Here is an 18,294-nt window from a genome sequence, read left to right on the forward strand (position 1 = left end):
AGGAAAAGATATGCACTCCTCTGGGCCCCACCAACAAATAGGGAATAGACATGGGGGAAAAGTCATTCCTGTGTCTTTATTAAAGAGAGTTAGAAAGAAACCAGACCTGGCAACCAAGGGGTGAGGTACTGACCAGGCAGGTGGGGTAGGCTCAGGCTCTGGGAATTCAAGGGCCAACTGATGGCCTAGGAGGGGTCAAGGAGACCAGGTTCTTGCAGCAGCTGAGGAAGTGCCCAAGGGTGAGCTTTTAGGCATTGGGGCCATCAGCTGGTTCTGCAGGATGAGGGACTGGGGCAGGGATGTAGGGTAGGTTAGGCTGGCCTGGAATCGCCCTGAGGCCACCCTGCCTTGTCTACCTAGATCATCCACTGGTCCTGATCCTGTTCGTTGCCTTCCATGTCCACCTGGAGAGGAGGCTGGGTGTGGGTGGGGAGGGGCCTCAGCCAGCCTCAGCCCCAGATCTGGCCCTTGGATGAATCCAGGGTTTCTGTACCCGTTGGCCATCAATTAGGTAAGGGGCCCACGAACAGAGGCCCTCCCCTACACTCCCACCTACCTCATTGACCTCTCCATCATCAGGTGACTCGTTATAGTCATTCATCTCGTCCATGTCCTGCATGTCCTCATCATCCTCTGAGTCCTCTTCACTGTCCTCATCGTCTTCATCATCCTCCTCTTCCTCATCATCATAGTGCTGGTGGGGTAGGGGAAAGCCTGTAGGCCCTACAGGGCTGCCTGGACCAGTATAACAGCTGGCCAACTTGGAAACCTCCCTCTCCCTGACCTTGCCCCCACCTTGAGTTTAGCAGGCTGATAGATGTTCTACAGGACCTTGGTGTTAGGCCCAATGCCCACCCCATTAAGCTCCCCTTTTTAGCATTGGCCCACTCTGAGAACCACAATTGCACCAAGTCAGAAGCAGAACATTCAGAATTAGTACAGTTGTGATCCACCCTGGGTCTCACATAGGCCCCACTTGCAGGAGCCACTCACCTCTGAGGCTGGCTTGCCAATAGGTACCAGGTTGTTGTCTTTCTCTGCGATGCTTTGAAGCTGCAGGCAAAACAGGGAGGGGAAAGCAAGGCTAGGGCCCAAGCAGGACAGGTCAGGGACATGGGACTGGCCCACTCTGCCCTCAAGAAAACCATCAAGTGTTGGGGAAAAGCTTCTTCCCGGTTCTCAGGAAAATTCAATCCCTTTTCTCCCATTATCTGCCATGTATAAATCTGACTCAACTACTTAATCTCCTGGGCCTTGGTTTCTTCATATAATTATGATGAAGGTGAAGTGAGATAATTAACCTAAAACACGCCATCTGCTAGGTTCTGATAAATGATTAAAAATTGCTAATTCCTGTGATTTGAGGAACAGAGCTTGGGCTGAGTGTCAGAAGCCTAAGTTCTAATCTGTCCCAGAATTTCCAGGGTCCCCAGCAAATCAGGGTACCATAAAGATAAGAATGTTGGTCCCCTGATTCCCAGCCTGATTATTCCCAGCTAAGGACAAAAAAACTCTCCAGGGCAGGTCCTACAGTAAGGCTGGGTCCTGGCCAGAGGGAGGGATAGGGGATATGTTTCTGACTGTGCTATGCTTTGCTAGATCCTCACTCACCCAGGCCTGATGCTGCTGTTCCTGCTGCTGCAGCTCTGTCTCCTCCACACAGGGCCGATCCAGATTAAACCACAGTGTCTCAGTCACCCGGGGGAAGAGTGAAGGGAACAAGGTGGACATGGCTCCTAGACTGAGGGAAAGTGTTAGGTGAATGTGTTTTGTTTTAGTTTGGTTTTTATTTGGTTGTAATTTGATTTAGGGATGGGGTGGAGTGGAAGGTAGCAGGGAAGCAGGCCTTCCTTCTAGGAATCAGACAGACCTGGGTTTGAGTCCTGGCTCCACCACTCACTAGGTGTTTGACTTTTGCCAAGTCACTTAACCTCTCTGGGCCTGTTTCCTCATCTGCAAAATGGGGATAATAACAATTATATCACCCTCACAGTTATTCTGGTAAATAAAATAATGGATAAATCAAATCCTAGGCTGGTTATTCAAGGAGGTAAGAGAATGGGAGCCAGGTGTAGAGATAGAATCCAGATTTTAAACTGGTATTACAAAATTAGGGAAAGCAGGGCTCTAATGAAATTTATGTCTACCCCATCCAAGCCCTAAAATTTACTTTTTGCCCCTTTATGATGGTCCATACCACACCCAACCAGTTCAAAACATTTGGGACACTAACCACTTCTTTGATGGACCCGTCAAACTGGGGGCTTGCACCACGTGCTATCAGGGTTCAGTAAGCATTCTAAAAGGCATGAATAAATGAGTAAGCAGATGGAAGACTGAATGGATGAACTAATATTTAAGAGAACAAATCCAACTTTGTGAACTCAGCTGACCAGATAAATCCCAAAGGTTCTGATTTAAAACTTCTTAGCTCACAGACAGGAAAACTGAGACCCAGCGACAGGAAGATACTGGATTCAGGTCACAAGGTGAGTTGGGACTTAAAAAACTAGTGCAGGGAAGGAATCCAGGCCAGGCACTGAAAGAGGTGAGATAAAAAAAAAAAAAAGAGCTGTCTCGTTTTCTAGCTTTTGCCCTAACTTATTGACCGACCCAAGACCAGCTGCTGGCGTTCTCTCGACCAACGCCAAGCGCGTCCACTCGTGACACCTTAGAACTAACCCAAGGACAGAGATCTTGCCTCCGAAAACCTAACAGGCCACCGCCCAGTCTTTGCTCATTACGATAATGACCGTGCGGTTGACCAACAGGAAGAAGGCAGAGGCGGGACTCGGACAGGAGTTTGCCCTTATAGGGTCGCTAATCGTGAAAGGAGCGGGGTCTGGGTAGAGCCAATTAACTGAAAGAAATGCTGGGTGACAGGAAGTGACACCAATGAATGACGGGTCTTGTGTGAAGGGGTGGGGCTTAGTCTTGAGGAAGCGGCCAATGAGCAGAAGCTATTTACGGTTAAAGGAATCTGAACATGGAGCTCCTGGGGAGGCAAGTCAAAGGGCTGGGTTCCCCTGGGGGAAAGAGGAAAGAAGGAGCAAGAAGACGGCTGCAGCCCCGCTTTTGTACTTACCCCGCCGGAGGCGGCAGCCGGCGGCGACCCGGAAGCGCTTCCCCTAGCCTGAGCGGAAGAACCCACCAAAATCCGGGGACCCACCAAACGCATGCGTCCTTCGTGTCCTTTTGTTTCCCGCTCCCGCCCACCACACCGGAAGTGACGTTTGTATATTAGCCGGTACAAGGTGAAGAAGGAAATTTGCGGCGCCTTGCGTTCCACCCAATCAGCTTTCCACCGTGACCCGGCCAGCAGGAACCCATTTATCCCCGCCCCTTCGTGGCCGGGCCGTATTTGCGCGCTAACCCAAAATGGTTACCGTCAACCTGCTTTGGTGTAAGGTCTTAGTCCTGGTGTGTCCCGGAAAATCTGCTTCTAGCCCAGAGTCGCTGGGTGATCTTACGCTTCTCCTATATGTCTTCTCGCAGACTTGGTTTCCCATTTGAACATATTCGTTATTTAATGTATGCCTTGAATAAAATTATTTGAGTCTTCACTGTATTCCAGGTTCTGTTAGAAGCTGGGGATAAATCTGTGAATATGGTCACTACCCCCAAAGACTTCACAGTCCAGTGGGGATATCAGACCCTGCACCTTGAGTGAATTCACTAATCTTTTAAGATTGCCTGTCCAGTTATGATATTAGAGATTACATACATGGTTGAGGTATTGGTTAGCTTCAGGCACAGCACTCTGCTGCTGGGGAATTCTGCTGACCCTTTCGCGTCTGGACCAAATCTCAGAGGTCAATCTGGTCACCTCTTCCCCTCCTTAGGTGATGCATCTGTCTCAGCCTTCCCTTCAGACATCCTCACAGCTTCTGGTGGAAGAAACCCTTTAAACCCAGCTCCCATTAAACTATATCACCTGAATGATATGGACAGTAGGCCCCAGGGAGGGAATTTCCCTTACTGTTCCCCTACCTGCCCTCCTGTCTGGCCCTAAATTAGCCAAAACTCCTCCCATGACCAGGCTCTCCTGCCGCCCCCCCCCCCCCCCTCCCGACCTCGCCAAAGATGTGCCCCTCCAGTGCTGAATAAAGCATCGCTGGTCCTCTGAGGTCGGCCTCCATTTTCTTTTTCTTTTTGAATCCTCTTTCATTTGCTTTCATCACCTACTAGTCTCTTTTCAGGGCCAACAATCATCCACAGTTCCACTCCTGTCCCAACCAGTTGTGTAAACTTTGACCAGTCCTTTTCCTATGTCTACATTCAGTTTCTTCTTTAACCAGCATCATAATCTGCCCAGCCTTCCTCCTGTCCTAGGCTGCTGTGAGATTTGAATGAGATTAACAGCTGTTCAACAAATTAAAACCTATGATGGACATTTAGTTCATTTAGTAATTTTCTTCAATATTTATTCCTCCCCTCCCACCACTTTTTTTTTTCCTTTCTGCTAAAAAGGAGCAGGATGAAATGAATAAGATGCCAGGTTTAGACAGCCACACCAAACTCTTAAATATCTCCTCATTTTCCTTGAGGCACCCTCTGTGTGCTCAGAAACTTAAGGTCTAAGAAGAAATCTTTTGGTTTTCCAAAATGCACACCTCTTTCCATTGATTTGTCCTTTACAAACATTGTACTCATTTTTTGTTTACTTATACTAAATAAATTTCTACAATAGAAGGAAAAAAAAAAAGCTGTTCAAGAGGAGAGTACAGTGCCTAATGAAAGTGATTATGTTGCCAAGCCATTCCATAAGTCCAGTGGCTTGGGAGGCAAGATGATCACAAGTACAAACCCAGCCTCAGCAACTTACCAAGATCCTGAGCAATTTAGTGAGAACCTGTCTCAAAATAAAAAGGGTTGGCCAGGCATAGTAGCCCACCCCTGTAATCCTAGAGGCTCAGGAGGCTGAGGCAGGAGGATCGTGAGTTCAAAGCCAGCCTCAGCAACTTAATGAGATCCTAAATAACTCAGAGAGATCCTGTCTCTAAATAAAATATTTAAAAGGGTTGGAGCCATTGCAGTGGCACCTGTCTGTAATCCCAGTGGCTCCAGAGGCAGAAGCATTGAGAGTTCAAAGCCAGCCTCAGCAATGGCAAGGCACCAACCACCTCAGTGATACCCTGTCTAATAAAATACAAAATAGATCTGGGGATGAGACTCAGTGGTTGAATGCCCCTGAGTTCAATCCCTGGTAAACCCCCCTCAAAAAAAATTAAAAACAGATTTTCATTATAGAATAAAATTTGCTTTCTTAGAAACATCCACCCTTTTCATTCATTCAACAAATACCTATTGAATGTTAATATGTAGATTCCATCACATATTCTAAGTAGTGACTATACAATAGTAAACAAAATAGATCAAAGAGTTCCTCATCATGAACTTCCATTTTAATGAGAGAGATAAACAATAAAGGAGCTAGATAAAATAGCTTTAAGATTGTAGTAAATACTGAGGGGGGAAAAGAAGTGAGAATAAAATATTGTTGAGGAGGTGTGTTAGATGGGCAAGCCACGGATGTCACTGCAAGGTATTGAGTAAAGGTCTGAAGGAAGAGATAGACTTCTGATATTTGGGGAAGGGTATTTCAGAGAGAGCAGCAAGTGCAAAGCAGGAACAGAATAGCTATGACCTTGCAGGTCCTAATAAGAACTTTCACTTTGTGTTGGGGAATCAGCAAAGGGTTGTTAGCAGAGAATCCATACAATCTGATTTCCATTTTAATAGAGATATTTTGTTCTATGAACAATAGATTTGGGACAAGGATACAATGTTAGGGGTGGGGAGACCAGTTAGGAGCCCATTATAATAACCCAGGAGAAGTAGATGAGAAGTGGCTGAGTTTTTTGTTTATTTAGAAGAGAAGGTAGACACAAGATTTGCTGATAGGATCAGAGGATCAGAGGGAGAACAGAACCAAGATTTTTGGCCAGAACAACTAAATTATTGGTATTACTATTTTTTGAGATGGGAAAGCTTAAGGAGGTGCTTTTTTTTCTGTGTGGGAGCATTATCTGAAGCTCAATTTTGGGGTGTGTTATGGTTTAGATATTAGGTGTCCTCCAAAAGCTCATATGTGAGAACAATACAAGACAATTTAGAGGAGAAATGATTGGATTATAAGAGTCTTAACCCAATTGGTGAATTCATTCATTAGCTGAGTGGTAACTGAAGGCCAGTAGGGTGTGGCTGTAGGAACTGAGTCCCTGGGTGCATGCCTTTAGGGTATATATTTGGTATCTGGCAAGTAGAATTTCTGCTTTCTGATCATCATTTGAGCTGCTTCCCTACACCACATTCATCTGCCATGATGTTCAGCCTCACCTCATAGCCCCAAGAAATGGAGCCAGCCACCTATGGACTGAGGCCTCTGAAATTGTGAGCCCCAAAATAAACTTTTCCTCCTCTACAATGTTCTGGTTGGGTCTTTTAGCCACAGCAGCAAAAAAGCTGACTAAAATAGGATGTATTGAGTTTGAGATGGCCATTATAAATGTAGAGGGTACATGAAGGTATATGGGTATGCACATCAAAAGAGAGATCTGGGGGGCTGGGATTGTGGCTCAGAGGTAGAGCGCTTGTCTAGCATGTGCAGGGGCCCTTGGGTTTGATATTCAGCACCACCTAAAAAACTAAATGAGTGGAAAAAAGGTATTGTGTCCAACTACAACTAAAAAAACAAATGTTAAAAAAAGAGAGATCTGGGTTGGATATATTAATTTGGGAGTCATTGTTGAGCCAGGATGCAAAGAAAAGACCACCAATCCAATTTTAAACCAAATTAAAGCAAGCTTATATTTTGTACACAAGGATAGCTGGCCAGTGGCTGTCTCACCCAAAACCTAGACCAAAGAACAGCCCAGCTCTCGGGGAAGAAAAGGTTTTTATAGCACAAAAAGTTACCAAGGGGGGTGTTCTTAGGAACTTACAGCTAACAGGTTTCTGGCAGACATAATACAATGGCAATTAGTAGATTAATGATCTACATGGCTTGATATTTTAAGGTAGGGAGTAAATTCAGATCCCAACATCAGAATTTATAAGGCACCACTGAGGTTTCAGAGAGGGTTGTTGTCTGATCATGGAGAACCAGGATTTATGAGGTGCCACTAAGGTTTTAGGGAGGGTTGTCAAGAAAAGCCAGGAATGGGTGAGTTCAGAACATGGGCAAGAGTTCTAAACAAGTTTAGAAATCTCAGTATTTTATAGTAAAACAGAAATGAACTTTTCATGACTTTGTGACTAGATGGCTCCCAGTCTTAAGATGGAATTAGGCTGGGTTTATCAGTCATCAGCACATAGATGATGTTTAAAGCCATGAGACTAGATGAGATCACAAAAGGAGGCAGTGTAGATGGAAAATAGTTTCCCCTGATATTAAGCATTTGAGGAAACTAGAAGCAGCAAACCAGATGGAGGAAGAAGGCCAAAAAGTTTAAAAAACCAGGCAAGATGGGCGGTATCTCGGAAGCCAAGTAAAGAAGGGTGTCAGGAAGAAGGGAGAGATCTAACATAGCCCAGTTCTGTACAAGATTGTGTTTCTTTTTGTTTGCTCAGCTGACCATGAGCTCCTTGAGGGTAGAGACTGAATGGTTTCTATGTCCCCAGGGCCAGGCCTGACCTCTGGATACTTCATCTGCTCCTTCAGTGATCTAGGCCTCAAGCATCTTCTCCTCTGTTCCTTTTTTTTTTTTTTTAAATGTTTATTTTGCATCATGATTTTGGAGTTCTAGTTCATGATCAGTTGGCTCCATTGCTTTTTTTTTTTTTAAAGAGAGAGAGAGAGAATTTTAATATTTATTTTTTAGTTATCGGCGGACACAACATCTTTGTTTGTATGTGGTGCTGAGGATCGAACCCGGGCCGCACGCATGCCAGGCGAGCGCACTACCGCTTGAGCCACATCCCCAGCCCTCTGTTCCTTTTTCTTACAGGATTCCTACCTCAGGCACACTTTGCATTCTATCCTTCTTGACATCTCTGACCTGCTGGAAATTACCCAGTAACCTAGAGTTTCTTTCCACAGTCCTCAGCAGAGTTCAACAAGTCATGGTGACTAATTAGCTGGTGACATTTATTGAGTGTCAACTGAGTGCCAGACACCTTGTTAAACCCTGGGACAGAGTGATGAAACAGAAAAAAAAATCTATGTCCTAGAGAAAAATACAGGCTAGGGAGGACTAAGACAATTATAGAAGAGGGTGGTGTTAAAAATCAATGTATGTAGAGTAAGCTGTAAGAACACAGTGGAAGGAGAGATGAATGAGTTCTGGACAAACTAAGTTTAGACTTTTGTTCCAGAGAAGGAAACATTTGTGTGGGCCTTGAGTGATGAGTAGGAGTTAAGCCTACTGGTAGACAAGTTGGAGAAGGGGGTGCACAAAGAAGCACATTACATTCAAGGACATGGAGAACAGAGAGAATCCATTTGGACCGAATTAGATACATGTGGATGAAGAAAGACCCAGATTGGGAAAGGGCCTTAGTGGTACAAATATGGAGAGTAGATAGAATGGGACCTAAGTATCCTGAGTATTAGCTCTGTTACTAACTTGCTGGGGACCCCAGGTAGGTCCCTCCCCATCCCCAAGCTACCACTTTCTCTAACATACTATCCTGTGTCTCCTGCCCTGATGTGAGGCCCTGGAAGAGATTCCCAGGCCTGGCCCTTTCTATTCTAAACTTTTACCTATCTCTTCTTTCTATTGTACATAAAAAGGGCCTAGAAAACTGAAGGCAGGGATAGGATGGGAATTTCCCAACAGTCAGAAATAAATCCAGAACTCTCTGGCTGGAGATGGAAACTCATGACTCTATGCAGAGAATTCTCCAGGACCAGGAAGGAGGGCCAGGGCTGAGTGGTGTGAATTTAATACCATTTTGAAATGCTTACTTACTCATCCCATTGGCCCTGAGTATTGTAGCTGGGCCCTGGTAGGGGACAGAGGAAAGTGTCACAGTCACCATCTTTCCTGCATAAAGAGGGTTGTTTGCTTTCCAAGGGGCTTTCAGCTTCCTCTCATCCTCACCTCAGCCCTGGGAATCCTGCCCCCCTTTAACAGAGGAGGAACCTGAGACTCAGAAACATGAAGTGGCTCATCTGAGCTGAAGCTATAATTCAAGAATGTTATTCATTCCACAGATCTTTTTTGTGGGTCACTTGTTCAGTGATGAGGATCCACAGAGGAATCAGATTTAAGTTCTAATCTTCTGAGGGTTCCCAATCTTATATGGGAGGCATAAAGTAAATCATTAGGCCTTGGAGGGCAGATTTCCACGTGATTCATCTCTATTTCCCCAGCACCTAGCACAATGCCTAGAGAAGAATAGCCACTCAATAAGTGTTTTTTACAGTATGTGTTTCCTAATGAATTGACTTTTCCATTGGTTCATGTTCATTAATTCATGTGATGAATGCTGTAATGGAGATTGGTTAAGAAAAGAGAAGAGTGGGAACATTGAGAAAAGAAGGGCAACATGTGGGAGGGGAATGGAGAAGCCTCCTCAGAGGAAATGAGACCTGCAAGATAGTGGAGTCAGGAAAGGGCATTTCAGTCAGGAGGGGACAAGGCCTGAAAGAATGTAGTGTACTCAGGGTAAGGCTGAGGCCCTGCTGTGTCATCTCTTTCGCAAAAGGCACTGTAAGAGAAACAGAACCAAGGGACAGTGAGTGCCTGTCCTCAAAGGATGACACATAACCCTGAAGGAGGATGAAGAGACATTGAGAAAGTCTGCCTTAAGCAGGGGAGACTTCAGCTGTGCCTTGAAGGATGCCTTAGAGTCAGACAAACAGGAGGAGGAAAGAAGAGACATTTCAGGTAGAGAGGGATCCCTGGGCAGGCACCAGGCTGTGGGGGAATGAGGAGAATACCCCTGCAGGAGAACATGTATGAGGAGGAATGCTGCATGGAACTGGAGAGCTCCACAGGGAGGGCTGGCCTGGAGTGCCCCTGGGGAATAAGGTTCTCCTCTGTCTCAGGGTCACTGGACGTCTCATTTGTTGTCTGTCATTGAGAACTCTCTGGATCTGACTTGAGTTTAAGATGAATAGATGATTTAGAAGGGATCTCTATGGATTCTCTTTCAATTCTCCAGAATGCCAGCCCCAGGATGGGTGCTCTAGCCAGGATCCTATTTGCATGATGGGTTTGCATATATTTGCTTACTGCAGCTGAGGTTTTCTCACTCTTACTGAAGCAAAAATAGACAAAAAGACAGGTCCTGGAGATCAGGCTATGGACAGATATCATCCCTCTTCCATCTGATCTCAGATTGCACTTCAGGCATTTAATAACATCCGCCCTGCTCTGACCTCCAGCAAACCCTACACTGTGGAACTCCCCCAGAAGCAGAAATGGTGGGTGGAGATCAGGCAGTTCCTGCCTGCCTGACCACCCGCCTGGCAAATTCTCCCAATCTAGTAACAGGTAGTTACAGCCTCATGGCCTGGCTGTCCACCAATCCGTGTTCCCGGGTTCCGCCCTTTGCTTCCATTTCCTGGGTATTTCCAGGCAGGTCTGCCTGTTTCCTCCTACTCTGAGTACTAGCTTTTCACAAAAACCACCCTTTATTCCTAAATAGCAAACATTCACAGTTTCACCAAATCTCTCCCTGTACCACCCACTCTCTGCACTCCAGGAATCTCGATTCTTTTTCCTCCACCCCTCACATCTAATCCCATCACTTACGGTAATATATATTTTGCAACAGTTTTTAAAATTAAAAAAAAAAGACTATAGGGGCTGGAGTTGCAGCTCAGTGGTAGAGCACTTGCCTCGCAAGTATGAGGCACTGGGTTCAATCCTAGCACCACATAAAAACAAATAAAGGCATTGAGTCCATATACAACTAAAAAAAAAGTTTTAAAAAGAGTATAAAATAATATTAAAAGAAATTAACATTCTTTTTAATTTTTTTTAGTTGTAGATAGACACAATATCTTTATTTTATTGATTTATTTTTTATGTGGTGCTGAGGACCCAACCCAGTGTCTCACACATGCTAGGCAAGCATCCTACTGCTCAGCCCCAGCACCTAGGAGGTAACTTCTTAGACATGAAATTGCTAGGTTGAAGAATACCTACATTACGAACCCCCTACCCCCATTACTAAAGATTGAACCCAGGGACTATGGAGGCTACATCCCCAGCTCTTTATTTTTAGACAGGGTCTTGCTAAATTGCCTGGCCTTGAACTTGGGATCCACTTGCCTCAGCCTTCTGAGTCGCTGGGACTCCACTGCTCCTGTGCATCACTGCTCCTGGCCATTAATACCTTTTAGAGATACCAAATTGCTCTCCAATGTACACTCTCACCAATGACAGTGACTATTTCCACAGAATCTCATCAATACACAGAATTATCAAAAATCTTGATCACTGAAGAATTACAAGCAGGGGCATGGCCCAATTCAATTGGCAGTTTTAAGCAATAATCCCAGTTTTTTAAGCAAAAATCCCATACATTTTGGTGTGTGCAGGAGGGTTTGGATGTAAGCAGAAGCTGGCAAAGGTAGGCTAGTTGGAAAGCTGTTTTGGAGTCTAGACCTGGGATGATGGTCCTATCACTGAACATTTACTGTGTGCCAGGCACTGTTCTAAGCAGTGGGAATTAAAGTCCTGAACAAAATGCATACAAATCCCTTGCTCTCATGACATTTGCAGTGTAGTCAGGGAGACAGGAAAACAGTCACACAAATGCGTAATAACATCAACTGTTGCTAAATGCAATGAGAAGAATAAAACCAGGGAATGGGAGGAGAGTGCACAGGTGAGAATGAACACAATATTGGAAAGAAGGTGGTTAGAAAAACCCTTAGTAATGATAACACCTAAACAAATTCCTGAAAAAGTGAGAAAGGGATCTGGGTAGAAGTGGGGAATTGGGTGCTGGAATCAGCATGACCATGAGCTGCAGCCACCAAGATGGCTGATGTCCAGAACTCCTGCAGCAACACAAGTCAGTGCCCCCCTCCCCCTTCCCTGCCCCTGCTATATTTCAGAAAGCAGCTCTAACTCTCCCCAGGTCACAAGCCAGAAGCTTGAGTTATTTTTGTGTTCTATCTTTCCCTCTCCCCACACATCCAAAAGGTCTCCAAGTCCTGGAGATTTTGTTCACTTAGTATAGTCATGTGTCACTTAACAAAGAGGACACATTCTGAGAAATGCTAATCCTTAGGAGATTCTGTCATTGTGCAATCATAGACAGCACTTACACAAATGTAGCTGGTCTAGGTCAATCACCCCATGAGGCCTCTGGAATGCAACTAAGAGACAGTAGTGGGTGTAACATGATATTCAGTTTTACAGTTTATATATATATAGCTGGGGTTGTGGCTAAGTGGTAGAGCGCTCACCTCTCATGTGCGAAACCCTGGGTTCGATCCTCAGTACCACAAAAAATAAATGAATAAAATAAAGGTTAAAAAAAGGCCATTCCTTTAAAAAATATATATATATTAAATATATATGGAATATATATATATATATATACACACACACACACACACACACACACATATATATATATGGAGTAAACTCTAAAGTATGGTAAACCAAGTGTGGTGGTGCACACCTGTATGTAATCCCAGCTACCAGGAGGCTGAAGCAAGAAAGTTAGACAGTCTGGCAATTTAGCAAGACCCTGTCTCAAAATAAAAATAAAATAAAATGAAATGAAAAAGGGCTGTCAATGTAGCTCAGCGATAGAACACCCTTGGGTTCAACCCACAATACAAAAAAAAGTACAGTATAATTAATACATAAACCATAACAGTCATAACAGTACTGTGGTAAAAAATATATTACATATAATTTACATAAAATTTACTATTTTAGGCATTTTAAGTATAAAGTTCAGTGCCATTAAATACCTTGACAGTATTGTGTAACTAGCACCACCATTCATCTCCAAAACTTTTTCATCTTCCCAAATTGAAACTCTACATTCATATTTACATGCACATATACATAATATATACAGTGTAGCATATATACATATATATATATATATATATAAAAAATTGTGTATATATACCATAGCCATTAAACACTAACTCTCCCTTCTCCCCTTCCCCAAGTCCCTGACAATCACCATTTAACTTTTTTTTTTTTTGGTACCAGGGGTTGAACCCAGAAGTGCATAACCATGAGCCACACCCCCAGCCCTTTTTTATATTTTATTTTGAGATGAGGCCTTACTAAATTGTTTAGGTCCTCACAAAATTGTCAAGGCCAGCCTCAAATTTGCAATCCTCCTGCCTCAGCATCCCAAGTCACTAGTATTACAGCCATGTACCACCTCACTCAGTTCTTCTTTTTGTTTATTAATTTTGACTATCCTAGACACCTAATAAAAGTGGACTCTTACTGTATCTTTCTTTTTTCGACTGGCTTATTTAACTTACCGTAATATCCTCAGGGTTCAGTCATGTTGCAGCATGTGTCAGAATTTGCTTAATTTTTAAGGCTGAATTGTGCTGTATTGTATGAATATTTTGTTTATCCATTTGTCTGCCCACAGACACTTGAGTTGTTTCCACTTTTTGGCTTGTTGTGTATCATCCTGCTGTGAACATGGTGTACAAATATCACCTGATTTCAATTATACACTTAATTGTGTATCTGTTTGTTTAAATCTCTCTCTCTCCTAGTCTCCTGGAGTCATGAGTATTTACCATTAGTCCCAGTACTGAGCATAGTACCTGGGCATTAGTATAAGTTCAGTAAATATTTGTTGGATGAATGAACAAGACACCAAAATGTATATACTTGGATACACAAAGCATCTATAGTGTGCAGGTAAGGGTAGAGAACTTGGGTCTGGGCCTAGCTCATCAATTCCTCATTATGTTCTGACATTGACTAAGACACTTCACCTCCAAACCACATGTAAAGTAGGGACATTATCTGCCCTACTGGGTTCTTGTCAGAGTCAGATGAAATAATACATGTGATGAGGGTCCACTTTTTTTCTTTCTTTTCAGTCCACAGCAGAATGTTAGATGAATTTATAATGTGAAGTTTCACTTTCTGACCTTGGGATCTGTACAGTGATCTAGAGACTTTGACCTAAATACATAGGAAGAGAGGAGGCTTCTCCATCATTCTCTATCCCCTTACCCTAGTTTATTTTTCTTCAGCGAACTGTGTGTGTGTGTGTTTTCTGTCATTTCCTTTTCCCACCTGACTAGAATATCAGCTCATGGTAGGCATTCAATAACTAATCTTGGCAGGGCATGGTGGTGCACACCTGTAATCCCAGCTACTCGGGAGGCTGAGGTAGGAGGATCACAAGTTTGAGGCCAGCCTGGGCAGATTATCAAGACCCTGTCTAGGGCTGGGGATGTGGCTCAAGCGGTAGCACGCTCGCCTGGCATGCGTGCGGCTGGGGTTCAATCCTCAGCACCACATACAAACAAAGATGTTGTGTCCACCGAAAACTAAAAAATAAATATTAAAAAAAAATTCTCTCTCTCTCAAAAAAAAAAAAAGACCCTGTTTAAGAATATAAAATAAAGGAAATGGCTGAGAATGTAGCTCAGTGGTAGTGTGCCCCTAGATTCAATCCTCAGTACTGAAAAAACAAGCCTAATAGCCTAATCTTTTTTTTTAATATTTATTTATTTATTTATTTTAGTTGTAGTTGGACATAATACTTTATTTATCTTTATGTGGTGCAGAGGATCGAACCCAGGTCCTTGCCCTTGGTAGGCAAGTGCTCTACCACTGAGCCACAACCCCAGCCCAGAGCCACAACCCCAGCCCCAAGCCTAATCTTGAATTTATTTTTTGAATGAATCCCCATCTGCTACCCTCCTGGTCCAAGGCATAATCATCTCTGAAGCCCACCCCTTTTATTTCTTTGAGACTGCTCCAAATTGGACTAAGGGAATCTTAGTGAAATTAACCTGGCCCTGGAGGCTGAAAGCAAAAGGGACAATGGCAGAGGGGAACAGGGAGCTGCAATGAGGAGGGAGTGGTAGAGCCTCAGTTTCCTTACCTGCAATGGAAAATGACGTTCAACTTCCCTGATGGACTATAAATTTGACTACTCTGGTACCTCACAGAGGTGGAATCAGATGATATTTGTCCTTTCATGTCTGGCTTATTTCACTTAATATAATCTCTTCAAGGCTCATCCATATTGTAGCTTATGTCAAAATTTCCTTCCTTTTTGAGGGTCAATTCCACCCTTTGATTTCATCCTGTGTATATACCACATTTTGTGTATCCATTTATCCATCCATCAACATTTGGGTTGCTTCCCCCTTTTGGCTATTGTGAATAGCAATGCTCTGAATATGGGTATACAAATATCTACTTGAGCTCTTTCAATTCTTTGGGGTATATACTGATAAGCAGAAATACTGGATCATATGGTAATTGTTATAGTTTGAATATGAGGTGTCCCTTGAAAAGCTCATGTATTAGGCAAAGAAGAAATGATCAGAGGCGAAATGTTTGGATGATGAGAGGTGTAATCACATCAGTAGATCATTTGAAGGGACTACTGGGTGGTAATTGCAGGCAAGTGGGCACCGATGGAGACAGTAGGCCCTCGGGGTTTTCCCTTGGGGGTTATATCTTGTTCTTGTCTCTCCTTTCTCTCTCTCTCTCTCTTCCTCTCCCTCCCTCTCCTCCCCATCTTCCTCTCCCTCCCTCCCTCCCTCCCTCTCTCCCTCTTTGCTTCCTGGCTGCCAAGAGCCAAAAAGCTCTCCTCTACCATATCCTTCCACCATGATGTTCTACCTCACCTCAGGCCCAGAGCAGTGGCATCAGCTGACCTTGGACAGAGCCTCTGAACTGTAAGTGCAAATAATCGTTTTCTCTTCCATGTTGTTCTTATCAAGTATATTGATCACAGTGATGAAAACCTTACTAACATAGTTATTCTATATTTAATTTTTTGGAGGCAGTACTGGTAACTACACCCAGGGGTACTCTACTACTGAGCCACATCCCCAACCCTTTTTATTTTTAATTTTAAGACAGGGTCTCGCTACCTTACAGATGCTGGTCCCAAACTTGCAACCCTCTGCCTCAGTCTCCCAAGGATCACAGGTGTTTGCCATTGTACCCAGCTACATTTAATATTTTGATAAATGATCACACTGTTTTCCACAGAAGCTCCACCATTTAAAATCCCTCTACTAGATAGTTTATTTTTTTTAAATATTTTTTTAGTTGTAGGTAGACCTTTATTTTATTTATTTATATGCGGTGCTGAGAATTGAACCTAGTACCTCACACATGCCAGGTAAGTGTACTACCACTGAGCCCCAGCCCCAGCCCCTAGATAGGTTCTTATATATAAAGTTACAGATATAAAGGGACATTCACTGCAGCATTGATGGTGACTGTGAAATACTAGACACCACTGAAAGTCATAAAGTTATTTAATTAAATAGAATCACATAGATCTATATACAGAGATAAGAAAACATCTATGGCATATCTGTAAAACGAAGAAAGCAACATGCAAGGCAGTTAGTGGGGTAACCTTACTCCTAAAGACTAGCACCATGGCATCCAGCTGCAAGACTGGCTCACCCACCCTCAACAGTAGCCTGGTCTCCCCAGGAGCTGAGGGCACCCAGATGCTGAATTCAGGGATAACAACTATTCCCTGATGTAATGTACAGGCATTTTGGAATTGCCATTATCCTTGGTCACTTGAGATAAAAAGCCTTTAAGAGCAGCCACAAACATCATGGGTTCCAGGTCAACACAGAGGACAAAAAGCCAATGGCAAATCAATGTGCTTTTCATCTATAGGCTAATGAGAATCAGACATTGATTAAAGATATTCCAGTGAACTCAGTGAAAGTTAGTTTTGGCAAAATTACCAGGAATTATTATATTTAGCATCACTGGCAAGTTGGTCAGACCTGACCTTGATCATGACAATGGAACCTGGGTTTGGAGGGCATAGATTTCATGAAAGATATGATGTTAGAATAGAAGTTCATTGGTTGAAGGCACATGTCCCTCTTTTAGGACTCAGAGGACATGGTGGAGTAGTTCCTAACACTACTGCTATATTTGCAAAATAAGATTAATGTGACTATGGCTGATAGAATAATTATGGGGAGTGAAGGTCCAAGATGTGTGATCAGCTTCCATAGAAGCATTTTCTCAGCAGCTGCTCAGACATATTTGTATGATTGAGAAGCCTTGAAGAAACAGTTTTTGTTTGTTTGTTTTGCTTTGGTTTCAGTGCTCTAGGGTAGGGAGGGAAGAAGATCTGGGCTTGAGAGGAAGTTGGGATTAACCCAGGGCCTCTCACAAGCACATACTCTACCACTGAGCTACTTCCCTAGCTCTTCTTTAAAAATTTGAGACAGGGTCTCACTAAGTTAGATAGGCAGGCCTCAAACTTGTGATCCTCCTGCCTCAACCTCCCATGTAGCTGGGATTACAAGCATGTCCCAGCTAGCAGTCAATATTTTTTCCTGGGGAATCCTTTTGTTTACTGTCTCACAAGGACTAATCAGAAAGTAATTGAGACTGCACTGATTTCCTGAACAATTATTCAGTTCACTGTCTTAGAACAACTGTGCAGAATGTTAAAAGAGGGTAAAATAAGTATGAATATTATTACTACTCAGTTTTATAACTGTTTCAATATAAAGATTAGTGTCAGGGGGTGTTTTGCCTTGGATCTAGTTTTAGTAAGAGAAACTGCTATATGGATGAATTGAGGTTATAAGACAATTATTTTTTTGCTCAGAACCTTAAGGCAACACTTACTAGTTATCTATTTTTGCATAACAAAACATCCCATAACTTTGTGGTTTATTGTTGCAGGCAAGAATAGATGTTAACATAAGTGGATTAAAATATGATGAGGATATTTGAAAAATCTCAAAATGTCTTTCAACAAGATACTGGTTACTCGTAAAGGGAAAACTCATGATTGTATGATAAAGAAACCACCTTAACCAAATGGTCACTAGCAGTAAGAGAAAGCAACATCATATACCCCTTCATATGATGAACTGAGAATGGGATATCATCTCTCTGATCTTCTTGCCCAAAATGCATGATCTCAATCTAACTATGAAAAAACATCAGAGAAACCCAAATTGAGGGACATTCTGCAAAATAACTGACCAGTAATTCTTCAAAAGTGTCAAGGAGGGGCTGGGGATGTGGCTCAAGCGGTAGCGCGCTCGCCTGGCATGCGTGCGGCCTGGGTTCGATCCTCAGCACCACATACAAACAAAGATGTTGTGTCCGCCGAGAAATAAAAAATAAATATTAAAAATTCTCTCTCTCT

At 43.2% G+C, this 18,294-nt stretch overlaps 1 protein-coding gene across 12 annotated transcripts; it reads right to left on the reverse strand.

Moving 5' to 3' along the window:
• Nucleotides 1-56: 56 nt before the first annotated feature.
• Nucleotides 57-3,227, reverse strand: Anapc15 (anaphase promoting complex subunit 15). 12 transcript variants are annotated; one of them, XM_046441846.2, is made up of 7 exons: nucleotides 3,086-3,200; nucleotides 2,234-2,299; nucleotides 1,871-1,953; nucleotides 1,612-1,741; nucleotides 994-1,053; nucleotides 557-694; nucleotides 57-416 (listed from the first exon to the last, which is right to left on the reverse strand). In XM_046441846.2, the coding sequence occupies exons 4-7, from the start codon at nucleotides 1,729-1,731 to the stop codon at nucleotides 357-359; spliced, it is 378 nt and encodes a 125-aa protein (XP_046297802.1). In that variant the 5' UTR covers nucleotides 1,732-1,741; nucleotides 1,871-1,953; nucleotides 2,234-2,299; nucleotides 3,086-3,200; the 3' UTR covers nucleotides 57-356. The 12 variants fall into 12 exon arrangements, with proteins under 12 accessions (XP_046297802.1, XP_046297805.1, XP_046297799.1 ...); XM_046441849.2 differs by lacking the exon at nucleotides 3,086-3,200 and adding an exon at nucleotides 2,394-2,560 and having other exon boundaries at nucleotides 1,612-1,736; XM_046441843.2 differs by lacking the exon at nucleotides 3,086-3,200 and adding an exon at nucleotides 2,394-2,560.
• Between the last annotated feature and the right edge of the window lie 15,067 nt (nucleotides 3,228-18,294).

Source organism: Marmota monax, unplaced genomic scaffold, assembly GCF_021218885.2.
Source record: "Marmota monax isolate L192 unplaced genomic scaffold, Marmota_monax_Labrador192_F-V1.1 WCK01_AAM20220418_F8-fsc00068, whole genome shotgun sequence".
Taxonomy (NCBI): Eukaryota; Metazoa; Chordata; class Mammalia; order Rodentia; family Sciuridae; genus Marmota; species Marmota monax.

Bases quoted from the DNA above. Each gene is read 5' to 3' on its own strand.
- Anapc15 (XM_046441851.2), bottom strand. From the start codon at position 1,731: ATGTCCACCTTGTTCCCTTCACTCTTCCCCCGGGTGACTGAGACACTG. The intron at 1,054-1,611 runs GTGAGTGAGGAT...TTTTGCCTGCAG, and splicing joins AACAGCAGCATCAGGCCTGG to CTTCAAAGCATCGCAGAGAA. The intron at 695-993 runs GTGAGTGGCTCC...CTACCCCACCAG, and splicing joins TTGGCAAGCCAGCCTCAGAG to CACTATGATGATGAGGAAGA.